This window comes from Pongo abelii, chromosome 8, assembly GCF_028885655.2.
Source record: "Pongo abelii isolate AG06213 chromosome 8, NHGRI_mPonAbe1-v2.0_pri, whole genome shotgun sequence".
NCBI classification, from domain to species: Eukaryota; Metazoa; Chordata; class Mammalia; order Primates; family Hominidae; genus Pongo; species Pongo abelii.
The window spans coordinates 99254594-99278563 of NC_071993.2; the positions used below are offsets into that span (position 1 = coordinate 99254594).

General features: G+C 41.1%; 1 protein-coding gene across 3 annotated transcripts in view; it reads right to left on the reverse strand.

The window, feature by feature from the left end:
• Positions 1–23970, reverse strand: part of IDE (insulin degrading enzyme) — a 131191-nt gene that overhangs the window by 31658 nt on the left and 75563 nt on the right. For all 3 annotated transcript variants that reach the window (XM_002820978.6, XM_009245626.4, XM_024253395.3), the window contains exons 9-13: positions 23660–23751; positions 22524–22604; positions 20883–20986; positions 6567–6669; positions 3255–3377 (exon numbers count right to left, since the gene is read on the reverse strand). In XM_002820978.6, coding sequence (XP_002821024.1) covers positions 3255–3377; positions 6567–6669; positions 20883–20986; positions 22524–22604; positions 23660–23751 — 503 coding nt within the window. The remainder of the gene's footprint in view (positions 1–3254; positions 3378–6566; positions 6670–20882; positions 20987–22523; positions 22605–23659; positions 23752–23970) is intronic.

Below are 23970 nucleotides of genomic sequence, written 5' to 3' on the forward strand. Positions count from 1 at the left end.
GAAACCTGCTGCCATGTCAAGCAACTCTACAGAGAGGTCCATGTGGTGAAAAATTAAGGCTGGCCAACAACCACATAACTGAACTAGGAAGAGAATCCTCCAGCCCTGGTTGAACCTTCAGATGACTGAAACCTTGGCCAACAGCTTGACTATAACCTCACAACAAGCCCTGAGCCAGAACTACCCAACTAAGTCACTGCTGGATTCCTGGCCCTCCTCAGAAACTGTGTGAGGACCAGGCGCGGTGGCTTCACTCTTGTAATCCCAGCACTTTGGGACGCTGAGGTGGGTGGATCATGAGGCCAGGAGTTCGAGACCATCCTGGCCAACATGGTGAAACCCCGTCTCTACTAATAATACAAAAATGAGCAGGGTGTGGTGGCTTGTGCCTGTAGTCTCAGCTACTCAGGAGGCTGAGGCAGGAGAATAGTTTGAACCAGGACTCGGGAGGCGGAGGTTGCAGTGAGCCGAGATCGTGCCACTGCACTCCAGCCTGGGCGACAGAGCAAGACTATCTCAAAAAACAAAACAAAACAAAAAAAAGAAACTGTGTGTGAGATATGGTGCAGCAGCTCACACCTGTAATCCCAGCACTTTGGGAGGCCAAGGCAGGCAGATCACTTGAGGCCAGGAGTTCGAGACCAGCCTGGCCAAAATAGCAAAACCCTGTCTATATTAAAAATACAAAAATTAGTTGGGCATGGTGGCACATGCCTATAATCCCAGTTATTTAGGAAGCTGAGGCATGAGAATTGCTTGAACCTGGGAGGCGGAGGCTGCAGTGAGCTGAGATTGCACCACTGCATTCCAGCCTGGGCAACGGAGAGAGACTCTCTCGAAAAAAAAAAAAAGAAAGAAAGAAAAAAAGAAACTGTGTGTGAGAGACCAGGCATGATGGTTCATGCCTGTAATCCCAGAAATTTGGAAGGCTGAGGCAGGAGGATCGCTTGAGCCTAGGAGTTTGAGATCGGCCTGGGCAACGTAGTGAGATCCCGCCTCTACAAAAATATTGAACAATTAGCTGGGCATGGTAGTGTGTGATTGTAGTCCTAGGTACACAAGAGGCTGAGGTGGGTGGATCACTTTAGCCCAGGAGGCCGAGGCTACAGTGAGCCATGACTGCACCACTTCACCCCAGCCTGGGCAATGCAAGTCTTTTTAAAAAAAGAAAAAAAAACTGTGTGAGATAATAAATGTTGTGGGTTGTTTTTTTTTTCTTTTTTTTTTTTTTTTTGTGACAGGAGTTTCGCTCTTGTTACCCAGGCTGGAGTGCAATGGCGTGATCTCAGCTCACCGCAATCTCTGCCTCCTGGGTTCAAGCGATTCTCCTGCCTCAGCCTCCTGAGTAGCTGGGATAAGGCATGCGCCACCACACCCAACTAATTTTTTTTAGTAGAGACGGGGTTTCACCATGTTGGTCAGGCTGGTCTCGAACTCCTGACCTCATGATCGACTCGCCTCAGCCTCCCAAAGTGCTGGGATTACAGGCGTGAGCTATTGCATCTGGCCTAACTTAAATGTTGTGGTTTTAAGCTTCTAAATTTTGGAATAATTTAATATGCAACCATGGATAACCAACATGGCCAAGGATGAACAAATAAGCTACTTATCTTGCCTCTCCACTTCACTCATGCTATAGTAAGAATGGCTTTAGTCACTTGAAACTACCTTGAAACTCTGGGAAGAGATATAAATGGTTTAATGTTCTCGTTAGTTTGCTCTGGGAAGGCCTATTTAAAACAAACAGCAAAAGTCGGATATGGTAGCTTACACCTATAATTCCAGCTACTTGAGAGGCTGAAGGGGGATGATCACTTGAGGCCAGGAGTTCCAGACCAGCCCAGGCAACATAGCAAGATCCTATCTCCACAAAAAATTAAAAACAACCTAGCTGGGTGTGGTGTGCGTCTGTAATCCAGCTACTTAGGAGGCTGAGGCCAGAAGATGGTTTGAACCCAGGAGTTTGAGGCTGCAGTGAGCTATGATCCCACCACTGCACTCCAGCCTGGGCAACAGAGAGACCCTGTCTCAATCAATCAATCAATCAATCTAAAGATAAATAATACATAAAAAAACAGCTGAGGTAAATGAACTTTCTCTTTGCATAAGCTAATATAAAACTCTTTAAAATGTCATTTTTAAAGAAAAATGGGCCGGGCATGGTGGCTCATGCCTCTAATCCCAGCACTTTGGGAGGCCGAGGCAGGTGGCTCCCCTGAGGTCAGGAGTTCGAGGCCAGCCTGGCTAACATGGTGAAACCTGTCTCTACTAAAAATACAAAAAATTAGCTGGACATGGTGGCAGGTGCCTATAATCCCAGCTACTCGGGAGGCTAAGGCAGGAGAATCACTTGAACTTGGGAGGCAGAAGTTACAGTGAGCCGAGATCATGCCATTATACTCCACTCTGGGCAACAAGAACAAGACTCTGTCTCAAAAAAGAAAAGCAAAAAAAGACAAATGGTTGCCTCATTAATAATCTACTTGCTTAAGACAAATTTTAATGTTCCTAAACACTAATTGTTATCTCATTGAACTCATCTAAATTCTTCCAAATGTTAGGTCATTTGAAGAAGATAAAAAGATCGATCTGTGTGTGTGTGTGCCTACAGTCATGAGTTTAGAAACAGTTTAGAAGGGAGAAGAAATACGTTTAGAAGGGAGAATGTGCTGTAATAATTTGATAGAATTTTTTACGTACTTTACTCAAGTTCTGAAATAATAGCACGAAAAGGACATTCTGAAAAAGATGGGGAGGGAACCCTACTTCTCAACAGCCCTTCACACTAGTTTATCATTCCATTAATTTGATATAGTCACTATGTCATAATGAATGTTTTTAAGGGCAGGAAATCCAACAGCTCCCCCTGGACTTGCTCTCTTTCAGGCTTTAGAGATCCTTTCTTATCTTTAATGTCCATGATGCAGCATAAACCTACTTCCTTATTGGGTCTTCAGCAGACATGGAAAAGAGGCACAGACCTTTCCACAGACTTGTGGTTACAGCTCAGACTTACTTTTTTCTCCTACAAAGAAAGTGATTCCCTAGATTCTACATTGTTTAGTTTTGTTTGCTTTAATATTTTTAACCTTCTAATATTTCTTGTAGTTATTCTTTCTGCAGCTTTTTTGTCACCTATTAGGATGTGAGCCTCCCCAAATCAACATAGTACCAAATGTAAGAAATCATTTACCCAGTCCCCCATGTATTAGGTCTGTCCCCCAAATTTAAAATCACTGATTCAAACACATTACCTTAATAAGAGCAGGGTATGGTGTCGCGTCTTTTTCTAATGGTAAAATCTCAAAATCCGTAGGAATAAATTCATTCTTTGTAGGAAGTTTAAATTTCCCATTCAGGTCAGCATTTTGCCATTTCTGGATGAATAATGAAACACACAAATGCAGTAAGAGTCTGATTTAAGAGTTTAAAATAGTATCTCTGCTCAACATATGGGCAAATATTAAGTGCACAAATGTCACACAGCATTGTTTTCCATCATATATAAAGGAGGTACTACCAAATCTATTGATGGGTTTTCATGAAACTTGAGTTAGTCTTTCTAGTACTAGCAAAGAATTTGCACTCATATATCTATCCTTCCTCTCCACATCTCCAAAATGACCAGCTGAGGAACAACTGAGACTATGGAACACAGAAAAGCTGACTGGTCCGTATGCAGATCATGTTTATTCTAGCTCTTTAAAGAATGGAGAATAATCTGCCCAGGAATATATTCCCACAACTGCTAGACAATAGGTCATTTATATAAGAGCCATACTTTCAGCTATACTAAGTTATATCCATGTATGGCCTGAAAGCCAGGCTAAAGGGGGTGTCTTTCACTTTAGTACTTCTCTCTTTTTTTTCTTCCTGAGACAGTCTTGCTCTGTCGCCCAGGCTGGAGTGCAGTGGCATGATCTCAACTCACTGCAACCTCCGCCTCCTGCGTTCAAGTGATTCTTGTGCCTGAGCCTCCCAAGTAGCTGGGACTACAGGTGTGCACCACCACACCTGACTAATTTTTGTATTTTTAGTAGAGATGGGGTTTCACTGTTGCCCAGGCTGGTCTTGAACTCCTGGCCTCAACTGATCCACCCACTTCAGCCTCCCAAAGTGCTGGGATTACAGGTATGAGCCACCATGCCCGGCCTCACTTCAGTACTTTTTTTCTTTTTCAGACAGAATCTCACTCTGTTGCCCAGGCTGGAATGCAGCAGCGTGATCTCCACTCACTGCATCCTCCACCTCCCAGGTTCAAACAATTCTTGTGCCTCAGCCTCCTGAGTAGCTGGGATTACAGGTGTGTACCACCACACTCAGCTAATTTCTGTATTTTATTAGAGATGGGGTTTCACTGTATTGCCCACGCTGGTCTCAAACTCCCTTCAATCTGCCCACCTCAGCCTCCTAAAATTCTAGGATTACAGACATGAGCCACTGCGCTCGGCTTTCAGTACTTCTTAAGAACTGGCCCACACCTCTCCCAGATGATCATGTGAACTTTCAAGTGAACCAGTAGTTCAAGCACAAGGTTAAGAACAAAGTTGAGGCCAGGCGCGGTGGCTCACGCCTGTAATCCCAGCACTTTGGGAGGCCGAGATGTGCGGATCACAAGGTCAGGAGTTCGAGACCAGTCTGGCCAACATAGTGAAACCTCGTATCTATTAAAAATACAAAAAATTAGCCGGGTGTGGTGGTATGCACCTGTAATCTCAGCTACTTGGGAGGCTGAGGCAGGAGAATCATGTGAACCTGGGAGGCAGAGGTTGCAGTGAGCCAAGATGGCGCCATTGCACTCCAGCCCAGGCAACAGTACAAGACTCCATCTAAAAGAAAAAAGAAAAAACAAAGTTGAGATTTAGGTTGGGAGGGATTCACACAACCTGTAGTAGACTGGATCTGTTTCCTGTCCTAGTTCCAAAAGCTAAGTGGGACAGATTACAGGCCACTGATTGTTGAACCTAATTTATAAGGCTTTTCATTATTTAAAAAAAAAAAAAAAAAGCAACTGGCCAGGAGTGAAAAGCAACCAGCCTGGACAACAGAGCAAGGCCCTGTCTATTTAAAAAAAACCCGATTGTCAATAATTCTGGATTTCTGGATTCAGTAATTTGATCTCTAGCTGGTGTGGCACAGCCTTGCAGATTTTACAGTTCTTAGTTCCTGCATTTGTGTCTTTTGGCATTGGGGACGTTAGCCATATTTCTTAAGTGGTACCTTAGGTTTCCAGAACGGCTGAATAGTAGGGACTAGGAAACACTCAGTAAGTAATTTCACTACTGAGTTCCCAGATAGATGTGTTCTTAAAAAATTCCCAGCCGTGCACGGTGGCTCACGGCTGTAATCCCAGTACTTTGGGAGGCCGAGGCGGGCGGATCACAAGGTCAAGAGATTGAGACCATCCTGGCCAACATGGTGAAACCCTGTCTCTACTAAAAATACAAAAATTAGCTGGGTGTGGTGGCATGCGCCTATAGTCCCAGCTACTCGGGAGGCTGAGCTAGGAGAATTGCTTGAACCTGAGAGGCGGAGGTTGCAGTGAGCCAAGATTATGCCACTGTACTCCAGCCTGGCGACACAGCGAGAGTCCATCTCAAAAAAAAAAAAAAAAATTCCCATTCAGGGCAGGTTTGTTATGGTCAGAGTCCAGTGAACAGGGGGATTCTTTCTTGTTTTAGGACTATTTCAGACCCAGCACTAATTCATGGAAGATCAGCTTTCCTCACAGTTTAGAGAGATGGACATTTTCACACACTGGAGGGCTTTAATGATCTCCTTCTGTATCATGAATATGTCAGAGATCTGTGAAGTACCAGTGATGATTTTCTTTCTTAAACTAATTCCTTTTTTTGTATGTCATCATACAGGTACATTTTTAAAATGTCCATTACTCGAGTTTAACTAGAATCTAGTCAGAGTAAAGTTTTCTGGTCTTTTCCCAGGAATAAGGGACCCAGTCTCAAAGGCACATAGCCAATGAGAACCAAAAGAGAAAAAAGAAAAAGTACTAGATAAGTAGGTAACATTCACAAGCAAAATCCTGACTACTGATGAATGGGACAAAATATTGTTTTAACATACCTGTTCTGAAAATCATAATTCCCCTATGTTGACAAAAAGAACGGTGCTATAACATGAGGCATAAAACATAGCACCTCCTGAAGCGAAGATGGTATGAATCCTAGAGCCTGCTCTCAGCCTGTGTTCACGGCAAGACTGTAGCTCTTTGGAGCCCTTGCATTGGTCTCTCATGCTTCCTACTTCCATCGCTTCTTGCCTTTCTGGTGCCCGTGCCCATGTACTCTGCACTTCAGTTACATTTTATGGCATGAGGCACAACCCTGGTGGTTTGATAGACACATGAGAAGGTGGCTAGAGTACCATGTCTACAGGAAAAGGCTAAACTCCTGCTCCCTATCTACTTGTTGATTTCTCTTAGGATGGTACAAACAACACTAGGTCATCAGTCTTCCACACTCTGGGGCCTTAGTTGGTGGATCTAGGGAGCAATGTTCTTGTGATTCCTCACATGTCAGGCTTATTCATAGATGAGTTAACCCCACCTTGATGACTTCATCTGGTATAGCTTCTTGTTTGTACTGGGTTCCATACCACTCTTCTGTGCGATCAGTTTTTCCTTCAAAAGATTTAGAAACTATTGCAACCCTAGAGATAGAAAAAACAAACAAAAAACCCTGTAAACTCATACTGTATATATGAATTTAAAGAACCTGACTCAGGACAATTTAAATAATATCCGAGAATGTGCTGGGCCTCTTAAGACCCAGCAAATCCTGTAAGGCTTAGTCCAAACAAGCAATATATGAATAGAGGTTTCTGATCATAGTCCCTGTTATCCTTTAGTTACAGTCCATTATTTTTAGTATGAAAAAGTGCTCACAGGAGAGATTCCTCTAGGTTGCTACTGACTAAAATTTAAAAAGAAGAGTAACTACGGGAAAAAAAAAGTAACAAGGTCAGTTAAAAAGTCAGTTAAAAAACAGTCCTAAAAAAAGCAAAGAAGTTGCGGATGTGGTAGCTTATGCCTGAAATCCCAGCACTTTAGGAAGCTGAGGCAGGAAGATCACTTGAGCCCAGGAGTTCAAGAGCAATCTGGGCAAAATAGTGGGACCTGTCTCTACAAAAAATTTTAATAATTAACCAGGTGAGGTGGCACGCACCTATAGTCCCAGCTACTTGGGAAACTGAGGTGGGAGGATTGCTTGAGCCCAGGAGTTTGACGCTGCAGTAGGCTAGAATCACACCACTGCATTCTAGCCTGGGTGACAAGTCAAAACCTTGTTTCTTAAAAAAAAAAAAAAAAAAAAAGGCAAAAAAAGTACTCCTTCCTAGGAGTATCTCAGGTGCAGAATTAACAGGAATGACTAACAAAACCTGCTGGCTCATCCAGAGATTCTAAAAACGTGACACACATACCCAAGAAACTTTTATTATTGCTTGCTACATTTGTGCTCTATGTTTTTTTCCCTGCCAGAGACTAGCATCAAATTTATCTACTACAAATACACAGGCCTTCCTGCTACTAGGGGAGAAAGGGACAAGACCAAAAAATGTCTACCACTGTAACCTCTGTCTCCCGGGTTCAAGAATTCTCCTGCCTCAACCTCCCAGGTAGCTGGGATTACAGGCGCCCGACACCACGCCTGGCTAATTTTTGTTTTTGTTTTTTTTTTGAGTTGGAGTTTTGCTCTTGCCACCCAGGCTGGAGTGCAATGGTGCGATCCTGGCTCACTGCAACCTCCGCCTCCCAGGTTCAAGCAATTCTCTGGCCTCAGCCTCCCAAGTAGCTGGGATTACAGGTGCCTGCCACCTTGCCCAGCTAATTTTTGTATTGTTAGTAGAGATGGAGTTTCACCATGTTGGCCAGGCTGGTCTTGAACTCCTGACCTCAGGTGATCTGCCTGCCTTAGCCTCCCAAAGTGCTGGGATTACAGGTGTCAGCCACTGTGCCCAGCCTAAAAGCTTTTTTTGATGCAACAGTAGAAACAGCCCAGAAGAGAAGTCAGATGGAAAAAAGTGTTCAAGGATGGGTGTGGTGGCTCACGCCTGTAATCCCAGCACTTTGGGAGGCCAAGGCGGACGGATCACAAGGTCAAGAGATCGAGACCATCCTGGCTACCATGGTGAAACGCCGTCTCTACTAAAAATACAAAAAATTAGCCAGGCGTGGTGGCAGGTGCCTGTAGTCCCAGCTACTTGGGAGGCTGAGGCAGGAGAATGGCGTGAACCCAGGAGGCGGAGCTTGCAGTGAGCCAAGATTGCGCCACTACACTCCAGCCTGGGAGACACAGTGAGACTCTGTCTCAAAAAAAAAAAAAAAAAAGTGTTCAAGGAGGGAAGGCAGAGGTAAAGTGATGTCAAAAGGTAAGTGAACAAAAAAATGACAAGACTAGAGGAGCAAAAGAAGTTCTGAACCAGTGGAACTCTAAGCCATCCCTGTGTAGCACTATCAGGGACACTCCACCTCTACTGCCTTTTAATCATCAAAATTGGAATCATTACACCCCCACCAGTGGACTCAACCACAGGCTGGGACCAATCCTATTTTGAATCTTGTGGGTCAAGGAATTCTAGCCAATTAGCTTGGGCAACTTGGTGTAAAGTCAGTCCTGCTATTGGTTCCACTTCTCCCTTAAGTCCCAATTCCCAATTCAAATAATTAGGTCCATATCTGTTCCTGCTTGTTCTCACCTACCCCCCAGAGGTTTGATTCTAGCCTCTGAATGTTGGCGTCACAGCTGAAAGCCTAGTACTTGTAATTAAAACTCCCCTCTGATGATACTCATCCATTTTGAGAATCCCAATCTCCGTTCCAAATACCTGCCCCTTGTTGAAGCTCCCCAACTTCAACGCTAGTAGTCTGAACTATTGTCTATTTTTTATTTTATACTCTACCTGGCTGACTGGACTTGGTCTTGTTATCTGCTTTTCGGTAGATATCCTAAAGCAAGCTGACTCACCTGTCAGTATGACTGACAAATCTTCCAGCTGTAGGTGTTCCTGATCTGGCCTATCTGTCACTAACCACTACCAGTTCTAGAAAACATGCTAAATAAGAAATACGTTCCAGAGAAAGATACAGAGGAATCAGAGGGTTTGACAGATGAAAGAGTTCTATTATTGTGTCAGAAGGAAGTGATGCATGTTGGTAGTTCAAGAATCCCGTTTGAGGTGTATGGGTAGAGAGTTCACAGAAATCATATAGTTATATGAAGGGTGTATGGTATCTCTTAAGGGCATTCAATACATGATAGAGCCTATGAAGACACAGGCCTAGGAACTCGGGCTTCCACTTTTGTTGATTTCTCAGAGAATGAATGGATTGATTCTTGAGGAGACTTCTAAAAAATATATTGAGCAGAAGAATCTGGTAGATGGTCTTCCCATCTACTCTTCCACGAAACGCTTGATTTCTTTTTTTTTTTTTTTTTTTTTTTTTTTAGAGACAGGGTCTCACTGTGACACTGTGACACCCAGGCTGGAGTGGAGTGGACTTGCCCTCTGAAACAAGAAAACCTTAAACTCAGTTCTGAGAGAGAAAGTAAACAAGCTGCCAAGCCAGATGCTCTGGAGGATGACTATCTGACATAGAAAGCAGACACTGAGGCTGTGCAGTAATGCTCAGGTTAAAAAAAAAAGGAGGGGAAAAAGGCAGACTCATCAAGTACAGTCCTTAGGGATTTGGATAGCTATATACCAAAGTGAGGTGTATGGGTAACATTTGAAATGTTATTATAAGGAAACAGACAAGCACAGTTCCTCAGAGTAGGCACAGATCAAATACCAGACTAACAAAAAGAGATACCTTTGCAGACCAAGAGTTCGTATATCATTAAGGAATTCCAGATTGAAATATACAATGAAAGGGTATGTATGAGGTAATAAATAAAGACAGGGAAGAAAATAACGGTAGAGACAGAGTATACACACATCAAACCCATATAGATACCTATGAACCAGAGTGTGAAAGTACAGGGAAGAGCACCTGAATTAGGAGAAAAGGTCACAGTAATTGAAGTACAGATACCTATGGTATACACAACCGCAGACAGCTGAGAAAAACTAGTACAAATATTGTAGCATTTTAGACCATCTGCTGAAAATCTAATTATTCCAAAAAATAGGGTTTCCTTTTTTTGAGACAGGGTCTCGTACAGTGGTGTGATCATACCTTACTGCAGCCTTGAACTCCTGGGCTCAAGTGATCCTCCTGCCTCAGTCTCTCAAGTAGCTGGGACTACAGGCATATACCACCATACTTAGCCATTTTTTTTTTTTTTTGTGATAGAAATGAGGTCTCACCACGTTGCCCAGGCTGGTCTCAAACTCCTGAGCTCAAACAATCCTCCCACCTCGGCCTCCCAGAGTGCTAGGATTCCAGGCACGAGCCACCACGCCCAGCCCAGTTTTTTTTTTTTTTAATGTGGCTAGAGTGTGGGGGAAGAAAAGGCTGCCAATATGGTAATGATGTGATCCTTAGAAATGAGAGAACAGGCCAGGCACAGTGACTCAAGCCTGTAATCCCAACACTTTGAGAGGCCAAGGCGGGTGGGTCACTTGAGCCCAGGAGTTCGAGGCAAGCCTGGGCAATACAGTGAGACCCTGTCTCTATTTAAAGAAAAAGAAAGAAATTAAAAAATGAAACATGAGAAAACACAACCTTTTCATACTAAAACTTACAACAGCAAGAAAAGGAAACAGTGGGCTAGAATGAATGCTGTTGACTTCAAGTACATTTAAAAATGTTTGGAGGGAATGCAGCTGTCGAAGCTGGATGGAACTCATCTGGAAACAAAAGGTCTCCTGACTACAGACATGAAAAGGCAATATGGTTCCCAAAGAATAAATTCTCCTGAGATTTTTACAAATGATCCCTGATACAGAATAGGGAAAGGACATCCAAAGAATGAGAAAAGGCTTCATAGGTAATTGTGATTAATTCAAACAATTAGTGGAAAGGGCACAGACTTGGCAATAAGAAACTGAGATTCTGGCAGATACTCTGAATCACTTTCTTTGAAATCTTGCCAAAATCACAGATCTAAGTTAGGCACAAGCCATTTAGCCTCTCTAAACTTCAGTTTCATTAATTTTTAATTTTTCTTTTTTTTTTTTTTTTGACATGGAATCTTGCTCTGTCGCCCAGGCTGGAGTGCAGTGGTGTGATCTCGGCTCCCTGGAACCTCCACCTCCTGAGTTCAAGCGATTCTCCTGCCTCGGCTTCCATAGTAGCTAGGATTACACCACATCCAGCTTTTTTTTTTTTTTTTTTTTTTTAGGTGGAGTCTCACTCTGTTGCCCAGGCTGGAGTGCAGTGGCGCGATCTTGGCTCACCACAACCTCCGCCTTCTGGGTTCAAGAGATTCTCCTGCCTCAGCCTCCTGAGTAGCTGGGACTACAGGCACACGCCACCATGCCTGGCTAATTTTTGTATTTTTAGTAGAGACAGGGTTTCACTATGTTGGCCAGGATGGTCTCAAACTCCTGACCTTGTGATCCGCCCACCTCGGCCTCCCAAAGTGCTGGGATTAGAGGCATGAGCCACTGCACCCGGTCTTTTGTATTTTTAATAGAGATGGGGTTTCGCCATATTGGCCAGGCTGGTCTCCAACTCCTGACCTCAGGTGATCCACCCACCTTGGCCTCCTAAAGTGCTGGGACTACAGGCGTGAGCCACCACAACTGGCCTCATTAATTTTTAAATAGGGATTCAAATTAGATGAACCCTCTCCTTCCACTAGTAAAATTCTACACTATCATGATATCAAATTAGATTTTTAAAGGATACATAGAGAAGACAGAAAGTTGAAAAAAAAATCTATTGATGAGACTCAAAAATCATACTTAAACAGTGATAGGAAAGCTAAAGTGCTAAAGGAATTGAGACTCATGAAAAACGCTAAAAAACTTTTTTTTAAGTGTTTTTTGTTTTGTTTTGTTTTGTTTTGTTTTTTGAGACAGTCTCACTCTATCCCCCAGGCTGGAGTGCAGTGGCATGATCTTGGCTCACTGCAACCTCCGCCCCCTGGGTTCAAGCGATTTCCATGCCTCAGCCTTCTGAGTAGCTGCGATTACAGGTGCCTGCCACCATGCCCGGCTAATTTTTGTATTTTTAGTAGAGATAGGGTTTCACCATGTTAGTCAGGCTGGTCTTGAACACCCAACCTCAGGTGACCCACCTGCCTCAGCCTCTCAAAGTGCTGGGATTACAGGCGTGAGCCACCACGCCTGGCCTAAAGTGTTTCTTAAAGTAAGAAAAAAATCAAGAAAGATTAGGCTTAAAGTTTAGAAAATTCAGTCAACTTTTACTGAGTTCTTACCAGGTCAAATTCTGGGAAAGACAAAATATAGTTCCTATTTAGAAGAAACTCATAATTTAATAGGACACATGACCTATAGCAAAATGTAATCAGTTAATCTCATGTTAACAGATGGCAGGACTACTCCTCTCTTATTTACCTTGTCTTTGAAATAAACATGGGTCTTTAAACTGTAAAGGTGGACCAAACACAGAAAAAAGGCGTTAAAAACAGGTGAATGAGCCAAGTATGAAACCACCTCTCTAGCCAGGTGTGGTGGCTCACGCCTGTAATCTCAACAATTTGGGAGGCTGAGGCCGGTGGATCACTTGAGGTCAGGAGTTCAAGACCAGCCTGGCCAATATGGTGAAACCCTATCTCTACTAAAAATACAAAAATTAGCCGGGTGTGGTAGTGGGTGCCTGTAATGCCAGCTACTCGGGAGGCTGAGGCAGGAGAATCCTTTGAACCCAGGAGGCAGAGGTTGCAGTGAGCCGAGATTGTGCCATTGCACTCCAGCCTGGGCAACAGAGCAAGACTCTGTCTCAAAAAAAATAAAAATAAAAAAGGAGAAATCACATCTCCAAACATAGATGAGTCACAATTTCTAATGCTTAGGCAACTACCAAATCCTAACAAAATCATTGTCCATCATCTTTTAGAAATGCTGGAGAACACGAGATGAGGCAGAAAACGAGATGGAGATGGGCAAATGCTGTAACTTTCAAAAAGAAAAAAGGAGTGAAGCCTGAACACCATAAGCCAGTAAATTAGGAATTCATCCCTGACAAAATTCTACAGTTAACTGTCAGACTGTCAAACATTTAGACAAGAAGACCGTCGTTATCACTAGGACTTTCAAGGACTAATTAAGAATAACTTCTCCCAAATAAATGGAATTATTTATGACTAAAGGAAGGCACATGACAAAGACTCTATAGCTGTCTTTGTAGATTTAATATGGTAAAACAGGTACCAAATGATAGGATCGGGGAAGGTGGGTGACAATGATCATGGAGTAATAATAGGTAAACACCTTTGAACAGGTAATCAAGTCTCAAAATTCAAAATAATTTTCTAACAATTAGGACTGGCAAAAATGAAACTGGCTACCTTGGTATTTAATGAGTTCCCCATCCTTGGAAGAAGTTAAACTGAAGCTGGTAACTACTTAGCTGGGATACTGCAGAACAGATACACAGTACCATACTACACACCATTTTATATAAGGGACTTGAGCACCTTGGATTTTGATATCCACGGGGGTCTTGGAACCAATCCCCTGCGGATATGGAGGGCCAAGTGTATACCTAACAGGAGTTGGATTAAATGGCCTCTAAGGTTCCTTTCATTCTTAAGAGTTTCCTGTTTATTTCCCTATCTGGTTGCAATGTTAAACTTGTCTCAGCGGGTATTAAAGAAGGTAATCTTACCCTTGAGCCACCCTAGTCTGGCCTGGCAGCTGACAATATTATCCCAGGCTGTTTTGCACCATGTATCACTGACCTACTGCAATTACAACTGTAACAGTCACAGAGACCAATCCTGTAGAGGAAAAGTGCTTTCTCTTTAAATGCGAGAGTAAAAATTGGTATTTAACTCTAATTGCATAAGATATCAAATTTAGAAATATGCAATTTCAAAAGTAAAACATATGCTCCAGCAAATGCACTCCTACAAAGTGTTGCTGGGTCAATTACTGGCTCTAGAGCAGCAAGAATTGTAATTTAAATCATGGTTTTTTCTTACAAAAATGAAAAAGCACATCCTTATTATATGGTATAACTTTAATACAGCATTACCTTGTGTTTGTACAACACTTTTTGACTTTGCTACATCATTTTACATCATACAGATAAAGCACTATCCCCATTTTGCAGATGAGCAGGGTTCAAGTAAATTAAATGACAGCCAGTATTCATGACATTATATAAAGTTAACTTTTCACAAGTCCCCCTTTCAGGACTGTGAACTCTGAGGTTTCACGTAAGTGATTCAATAAACGTTGAAAGAAAAAAATGATGTATCCAACATCTCATGACTAGTAGTAGGTGACAAAACCACACAAAATTAGTAACTGGAAGGAATCTTAAAGATTGTCTAGTGAGGCCAGGTATGGGGGCTCACGCCTATAATCCCAGCACTTTGGGAGGACGGAGCGGGTGGATCACTTGAGGTCAGGAGTTTGAGACCAGCCTGGCCAACGTAGTGAAATCTTGTCTCTACTAAAAAAAAATACAGGCTGGGCATGGTGGCTCACACCTGTAATCCCAGCACTTTGGGAGGCTGAGGCAGGTGGATCACCTGAGGTCAGGAGTTCGAGACCAGCCTGCCCAACATAGCAAAACCCTGTCTCTACTAAAAATACAAAAAGTTAGCTGGGCGTGGTGGCAGGCACCTGTAATCCCAGCTACTCGGGAGGCTGAGGCAGGAGAATTGTCTGAACCCGGGAGGCGGAGGTGCAGTGAGCCAAGATCGTGCCATTGCACTCCAGCCTAGGCAACAAGAGCGAAACTCCATCTCAAAAAACAAAAAACAAAAATTAGTCAGGCGTGGTGGCGCGTGCATGTTATCCCAGCTACTGGGAGGCTGAGGCAAGAGAATTGCTTGAACCTGGAACAGATTGTCTAACGATTTCTATTGGTAAATCTATAGCTCTTTCTCATGTTGGTAAAAGGTTTTATTTGTAGAAGGTATATGATAAAATTCAACCAGATTTAGGCTGATTTTTCCCCCCTGGAAATATAGGTACACTGAGGAAAATACAAATATTTAAACTGTTTTACTTGCCTAAATGAGGCAAGTAAATTAAAACTAGTGTGGCAAGTAAAGTAAAAATTAGTGTGTGTTCTGGGTATTTTTCTTCAATGTATTTTAATGATGTAAGTAAATGCATATATCACTTAAGAGCAGTTTTTAATATTGATGAAGTCCATTTTATCGGTGGTTTTTTTTTTTTTTTTTTTGAGATGGAGTTTTGCTCTTTTGCCCAGGGTGGAGTAAAGTGGCATGGTCTTGGCTCACTGCAACCTCCAGCCCCCAGGTTCAAGCAATTCTTCTGCCTCAGCCTCCCAAGTAGCTGGAATTACGGTAGAGACAAGGTTTCGCCATGTTGGCCAGGCTGGTCTTGAACTCCTGACCTCAGGTGATCCACCCACTTTGGTCTCCCAAAGTGCTAGGATTATAGGTATGAGCCACTGCGCCCAGCCTTCTTTAAGACAGGGTCTCACCCTGTTGCCCAGGCTGGAGTGCAGTGGTATGATCATGGCTCACTGCAATCTCCACCTCCTGGGCTCAAGTGATCCTTCTGCCTCAGCCTCCTGAGTAGCTGGGACTACAGGCACGCACCACCACACCCTGCTAATTTGCATATTTTTTTAGAGATGGGCTTTCATCATGTTGCCCAGGCTGGTCTCGAACTCCTGAGCTCAAGCAATCCTCCCTCTATGCCTCCCAAAGTGCTGGCATTACGGGTGTGAGCCACTGTGCACGGTCAACGTGTTTTCGTTAGTGGTTACTGCTTTTCATGTTCTATCCGAGAAATCTTTGCCTATCTCAAGGTTTTGAAGATATATTTCTATTTTTTCTGGAAGTTTTATAGATTTAGTGTTTATATTTAGGTCTATGATCTATCTCAAATTTTATAAATAGTATGAGGCAAAGGTCAAGTTTCATCATTTTTCATATAGATATGCAGCTGGTAGAACAGCACCATTTGTTGAAAAGATTTTCCATTCTCAATTATGTTGATGCTCTTCTCAAAAATAAAATCAACTGACTGGCCGGGTGCGGTGGCTCATGCCTGTAATCCCAGCACTTTGGGAGGCTGAGAACGGCGGATCACCTGAGGTCATGAGTTCAAGACCAGCCTGACCAACATGGAGAAACCCCATCTCTACTAAAAATACAAAATTAGCCAAGCATGGTGGTGCGCGCTTGTAATCCCAGCTACTCAGGAGGCTGAGGCAAGAGAATTGCTTAAATTCGGGAGATGGAGGTTGCAGTGAGCTGAGATCGCACCATGGCATTCCAGCCTGGGCAACAAGAGCGAAACTCCATCTCTAAAAAAAAGAAATCCAACTGACTGATAGATGAATGCATAAAGAAAATATGGTACATACAAATAATGGAACATTATTTAGCCTTAAAAAGAAAGGGAATCCTGTCATATGCTACAACATGGATGAACCGTGAAGACGTTATAGTAAGTGAAATGAACCAGGCACAGAAAGATATGTTGTATGATCCTACTTACATTAGGTATCGAAAGTAGTTAAACCCATAGAAACAGAATGTAGAACAGTGCTTATAAGAAGGCAGAGAGAAAAGGGAAGTTGTTTTTTAATCACAACAAAAAAATCAACTGACCATATATGTGTGGAACTATATCTGGACTCTGTTCTGTTCCAGTGATTTCTTTGTCTATCCATATGATGTCAATACTACAGTGTCTTAATTACTGAAGCTTTATACTAATGTCCTCAAATCTAGTGGTTTAATTCTTTCCACATTTGGTGATTTTTTTTTTTTTTTCAGGAGTGTTCTGACTTATCTAGGTCCTTTGTATGTCCGTATAAATTTTGGAATCAGTTTACCAATTTCTGAAAAAAGAAAAAACAGCCTGGCCAACATGGTGAAACCCCATCTCTACTGAAAATACAAAAATTAGCTGGGCGTGGTGGTATACACCTGTAATCCCAGCTACTCGGGAGGCTGAGGCAAGAGAAACGCTTGAACATGGGAGGCACACAGTGCAGTAAGCTGAGATCACACCACTGCACTCCAGCCTGGGCGACAGAGTGAGATCCTGTCTCAGAAAAAAAAGAAAAAGAAAAAAAGAAAAAAAAGGCCAGGTGCAGTGGCACATGCCTGTAATCCCAGCACTTTGGGAGGCTGAGGTGGGAGGATCATTTGAGCTCAGGAGTTCGAGACTAATCTGGGCAACATAGTGAGACTCTGTCTACAAAAAAATTAAAAAATTAGCTGGGCATTGGTGGCACATGCCAGTAATCCCAGCTACTTGGGAGGCTGAGGCATGAGAATTGCTTAAACCCAGGAGGAGGAGGTTGCAGTGAGCCAAGATCACACCAGTGCACTCTAGCCCGGGCAACAGAGCAAGACTCTGTCTTCAAAAAAAAAAACAAAAAACAAAAAAACAACAACAAAAAAACAGGTGCGTTGGCTCATGCCTGTAATCCCAGCACTTTGTGAGGCCAAGGTAGGCAGATCACAAGGTCAAGAGATCGAGACCATCCTGGCCAACATGGTGAAACCCCATCTCTACTAAAAATACAAAAATTAGCTGGGCATGGTGGCGCGTGCCTGTAGTTACAGTTACTGCGGAGGCTAAGGCAGGAGAATCGCTTGATCCCGGGACGCAGAGGTTGCAGTGAGCCAAGATTGCGCCACTGCACTCCAGTCCAGCGACACAGCGAGACTCTGTCTAAAAAAAAAAAAAGAAAAAAGGATCACGCCTGTAATCCCAGCACTTTGGGAGGCTGAGGTGGGCGGATCACCTGAGGTCAGGAGTTCGAGACCAGCCTGGTCAACATGGTGAAACCCCATCTCTACTAAAAATAAAAAAATTAGCCAGGTGTGGTGGCGGGTGCCTGTAATCCCAGCTACTCGGGAGGCTGAGGTAAGAGAATTGCTTGAATCTGGGAGGCGGAGGTTGCAGTAAGCCGAGATTGTACCATTGCACTTCCAGGCTGGGTGACAAGAGTGAAACTCCATCTAAAAAATATAATAATAAATAAACAGGTATAGTGGCTTGCACCCATAGTCCCAGCTACTCAGGAAGCTGATGCAGGAGATCACTTAAGCCCAAGAGGTCAAGGCTGCAGTGAGCTATGATCCCGCCACTATAGTCCAGCCTGGGTGACAATGCAAGACCCTGTCTCTAAATAAATGAATAAAAAGAAGAAAAAGAAAAACAGCCTACCAGGATTTTGGTTATGATTACATTGAGTCTATGAATCAGATTGGAGAGAACTAACATATTAATAATATCAAGTCTCCTAATGTATGACTATAGTATGCTTCTCCACTTATTTAGGTCTTCCTTCATTTTTCTCGGCTACTAATTGCTCTCTTCTACTGTTTTTAGTTTTTTATGTAGAAGTCTTGCTTATCTTTGGTTAAACTCATTCCTAGTAATATTATGCTTTTGTTGCTAGTGTAAATACTTCTTTTAATTTTCTATTTTTTTGTTGCTATATATAGATACGCAATTGATATTTGTATATTGACCTTGCAACCTGTGATTGTGCTGAATTCACTTATTAGTTCCAGATTTTTGAAGGGGAAAGTAGATTCCTTAGGATTTTCTACATACGCAATTATGTGTATCAGTGCATATTATCACTTTAAACCATTTAAATTATGTGAACTATATCTCGCCATCCCCCACTAGATTACTTCAGACATGAATAACTTAACATATTACGTTATACAAATATTTAATCTACAACTTTCTCTGTTGTTCACTGAATGGAAAAGGAAAGACTTCTTCATTTTTCAATTCCTCAGTAAAATATCTAGAGTTGAAAAAGAGCATTTGCTGTTAAAGGCAGAATGATCAACTCAGCAATCTCTAATGAATTCACAGCTGTCCGTAACTTCGTCTAGTTTTTCAGTATGATTTTCTGTATCATAATCAATTCTTGAGTAATTAAGGATTAGGCAATAAATGGGGACTTAAAATATTGGCAAGAAACTGCGTAGGAAACATTGTAACCTACTGGGTACCTCAAACCAGAAATTTAATTTCTAAATAATTTCACATGTTATTTTCATTGAAAAAGATTTCTAAATTTTGACCCTTAATATATTTTTTAAACCTCAAAACCATGGTATCTTATTCCAATTTAAAAATTCTAGGCTCAGTAAGAAAAAAGAAAAGAAAAGAAAATTCTAGGCTGGGCACAGTGGCTCACAGCTGTAATCCCAGCACTTTGGGGCGCTAAGCTGGACTGCTTGAGGCCAGGAGTTTGGGATCCACCTGGGCAACACAGTGAGACCCTATCTCTATAAAAAATTGTTCTTGAAGCTAGATAATTATCTGTACTCATCCAAACACTGTATCATAATATAGAAAATCATTAAAACTTTTAAAAATAGAGATGGGGTGTCACTATGCTGCTCAGGCTGGTCTTAAACTCCTAGGCTCAAGTGATCCTCCTCTGCCTTAGCTTTCCAAAAAATAGAATATTTAGCTGAATCCTAGCATGAGGTCAGGTAAAATCTGGCTAATAGTATTTCCTAGAAGAAAGTCACCCGAGTCCACCAACCACCTAGGAGTGACAACAGATAGGCCAAGCCCACCTGAACATTAGAAGACATTAATTATTGTTCTCAACCTAAACAGTATAGTGCAAGTCATATATATGCAACTATCGCTAATGAATCTTTGATAATATGTCTGGAAAAGTTCAAACAATGGTAACTAGGAAAAGACTCTGATAGGATAGTTCTGTCAAAAATACTTTTTTTTTTTTTTTTTGAGACGGAGTTTCGCTCTTGTTGCCTAGGCTGGAGTACAATGGCATGATCTCGGCTCACAGCAACCTCCATCTCCTGGGTTCAAGCGATTCTCCTGCTGCAGCCTCCCGAGTAGCTGCGATTACAGATGCATGCCACCATGCCTGGCTAATTTTGTATTTTTAGTAGAGACGGGGTTTCTCCATGTTGGTCAGGCTGGTCTCGAACTCCCGACCTCAGGTGATCCGCCCACCCTGGCCTCCCAAAGTGCTGGGATTACAGGCGGAAGCCACTGCGCCCAGCCAAAAAAGATTTTTTTTTTCAAAAAGTTCTATCACATTGTTGATCTTATTCATAAAACAACTGTTCCAAAAAACGTATTTACTCAATAACCAAATTGCCAGTAGAATTTCAAAAATACTTCCCTAACAGAGGAGAAAAATTAAAAATGTAAAACGTGTCATTCAATTATATTCCCTCTATCATTTGACTTTAGAAAACATAGATGAAATTCAGTTTTAAGGGAGGAATATCATGTGGTAGCTCACAAGCACTTGAAGGACTACTTTCCTCTAGCAAGAATACCTCTGCTACTATAAGAGTTTGGACTTTTGATTTCCTGGTTAACCACTGGTCAATCAGGAGGATTCTGAGATTGTAATCTTTACTGTGGCTTAAGAAAAAGAGGGTGCCTTCAATTGCTTATATGAGTCAGATAGGTGGGCCGATACTATGGGCGTTTGAGTTAGAATAAAGCCAAGTTAAGACAGGTTATTATTCTATTTTATTTATGATAATAAAATTATATTTGTTTTTTAAAATGTCCTCATCTTTTAGAGATATTGCCTCAAAATAATTTAGGGTGGAAGGGGGATGACTGAAGAGGGATGGGTATAGATTAAAAAAGACTGGCCACATATCAATGGTTGAAGCTTGGTGTTGCTTCATTATACTATTCTCTACTTTTGTAACGCTTGATAAAATGTTTAAAAGCATTTTATTCACAATTTCAAATTTTTTCAGATTCTAATCATTATTGAAAATTTAGTGTATAATAGTAAAATCTTTATGGTGACTCACCGGACATTTTCTGGTCTGAGTTTATCGAGAACCATCTCTATTAAGTCAGGTCTAAATTCTTCCAGTAAATATTCCGCTGTGAGCACCTCTTCTAGGGGATAATACTTTTAGAAAGGAAAATATAAATAAATAAAATATACAAAGCTACTACATAGTTTATTAAAGCAGATACGTAACACATTAAATTCATTACTGTACACCCTTTCTCTCTTCAATTAAATTTTACTCCATTGGAAAAATTTTCTGTAGCCCTAAATCGTTTTCTCTTTCCTACCACATTGTTAAGCAGTTTCATATTGTTTGATGATTCTGCCAAATATACTGTTAATCCTCAAACATACTTCCATTATAGAGAGCAAAATCACATTTCTTTCAGGGAAAACCATGAATATTTCTGGTTAAAAATTGAGTACTTGTTAATGAAGAAAATTTGATAATAAAATGCTGACACCTACAGGATTTTTAAAATATAAAGTACACACATTTTTATGAACCGAATTTTCTCCTAAATTTCTATGAAACAAATTAGACAAACATTTAAGAAGCAGTTGTGGAAAAAAAAATGGCTTATATTTTTGGCCAGTGTAGAAAAACAATGCAGAAGATGCTTTTTGGTAAGAGCAACTTCCAATATACTGAGACACACTGACTGATTCATTCATCCAATAAATATTTAATGAACATCTACTCTGTGCCAGACACTGTTCCACACACTATGGATACAAAAGTAGGTAAGACACATGAAATCCTTTGTCCTGCAAGAAGCACACAGACATTGTAATTGGGAGGGAGGCAGACAATAAATATTGTAATGTTAGTGAGAGATGCTGTGAAAACAATAAAAAAAGGGGCAGGGGCATTATTTTAGTTTGGGAGGTCAGAGAAGGTCTGAGAAGAACTCTGAGTGGAGACTCAAATGATAAGAACCTAGCCAGGCAAAGATCAGATAGAACAGTGTTTCATGTAGAGAAAATAGCAATGGGGGAGAAATAAACTTAATGCTTGAAAATTAGAGAGCCAGTACAGTTGGAGTGGAATGCAAATGGGAGAGGTGGGCTGGACAGTGGTATAGAAAATGGCCAGATAGGCTGGGGCCACATCACCTTGTAGGCCAAGGAAAATTTTGCATTTTATGCCAACTCTGTTGGGAAACCACTGAAGGAATTTAAACAGAGGAGTGAAACATTCAGATTTTAGTTTTCAAAAGATCATGAGGCTGGAAAAATAAACTACAATGGGGACCAAGAGGAAAATAGGGATCGCAGGTAAAAGACTATCATGGTAGCCCAAGCAAGAAATGATGACAGCTCAGACTAGGATGGTAGCAATGGAAATTTTAAAAAAGTAAATGATCAATAGCTTTAACATAAGTAGCACTTGACATGCTATAGAACTGAAATATATTTAAAGCCAATAACCAAAATGCATATTTAATAAAAATATTACAGAAAATAAATTTCAGGATGATGAAAATTAAGATTTTAAACATATCCTGACATCAACATTTGCCCTGTTGCTACGAAGTTGAAAGTTTTATACTTCAGCTTCAATTTTAATCATTGACTTATTACTGAAAATATATGCAAGATTGCTGAAATACTCTACACAGCAATGTATACAGTAAAATAACAACAAACTTACATGCAATATTCCTGCAATCTTAGATGTATAGCCCCGTGGCCTCTCTTTGTCTTTAAACCTAAAAGCAACAGCATTCAAGTCCTAAAATAGAAAGTTAATCCAATTAGATATGTCCACCCTTATTTAGAAACACTTTTTTTTTTTTAGTGTTTGGCTTGCACTATAAGCTTTCTACTCCATATTTAACTTTATCACACTTTCTGAAAAAATGGCTATGCTTGATTTAGAAATGTATAGAATATTTTAAAAATTTCTTAATGTGTATAAAATTTAATCCATCAATCTAGGCTTAAAACCAAAAGCAAAATAGGTAAACAACTTTCAATGAAAATAACAAATACAGGATATGGCTCGATAGCCTAAGTTGTTGAAACTAGTAGCCAAAGAATTTAGAAAAACTGTGTGAAAGAACCTTGTGAGATCCAACAATTCCACCACAGATGATTTTGGTGACTCATTCAGAGAACAGCACCCAGATTAGGAGTTATTGTCATAATTTTCAGAAGCAGAGATTATACCTTTAAACTTTTATCTAGTTAAAAAGGATGTTTCTCATACTAAAATACATTTGAGAATCTCGATAGGCTTTAAAGCACATATTTTTAAAAACCCTTTTTTAAAAGGCTTTTAAAAATTTGAAAGACAAACACCATTTGTTTTATGCGAAAAAAAAAAAAAAAGCCAGGCTCTTCCCATACATACAATAATAAAATCACTTTTAATAACACAATCATACATAAAGCAATTCATTACTTCTTTGAGAGTTTGCTACAAATTTAAAGATCTGAAAATGACAGAGCTCATGCAGCTTCAGGCAGGGAGTAACATAATCCCTGACATATTTCAGCTCAAGAAACTGCTGATTTTCTTCTGAGTGATGGAAAAGCATTGGATTTCTTCCCTTTTCCATCCTAAAAAGGGCTACACGATGCCTTTCCACTTAGTTGTGCCCCAAGTAGCAAATCAGACTAGTACAACTAAGCCTTAACTAATACTATTATACATTGCAAAATTTTAGAGTTCAATTAGGAAAAAAACTTTAAAAGTTTAACTGGGCCTTATATTTAAATTAATTCACACGTATTTGTTCTTGAAAAATAGATTCCTTAAGAAAAATTTTGGTGAAACAAAAGTACCTTGCACTCTTGGAAAACCCATTCTTGAGGTCCTTCTGCACGTAACTTCTGAATGTATTGAAACATGTGCAAAATTATATCTTCAACATGTACTGGAAAAAAGGGGCACACTTAAAAACCATTCAGTCCTTGAATCCTTCAAAGCAGTGAGCTCACTCCTAAGGTAAAGTCAGGTAAGTGGAAGATGGTCCCTCTTAGAAAATGCAGTCCTTACCTCCTTGAGACTGGTTTTAGGTGTCCCACATACATGGCCCTCCGGGCTCAGGGATATGTGACAGAAAGGGTGTTGGGGCAGTAAATGAGCAAATAAA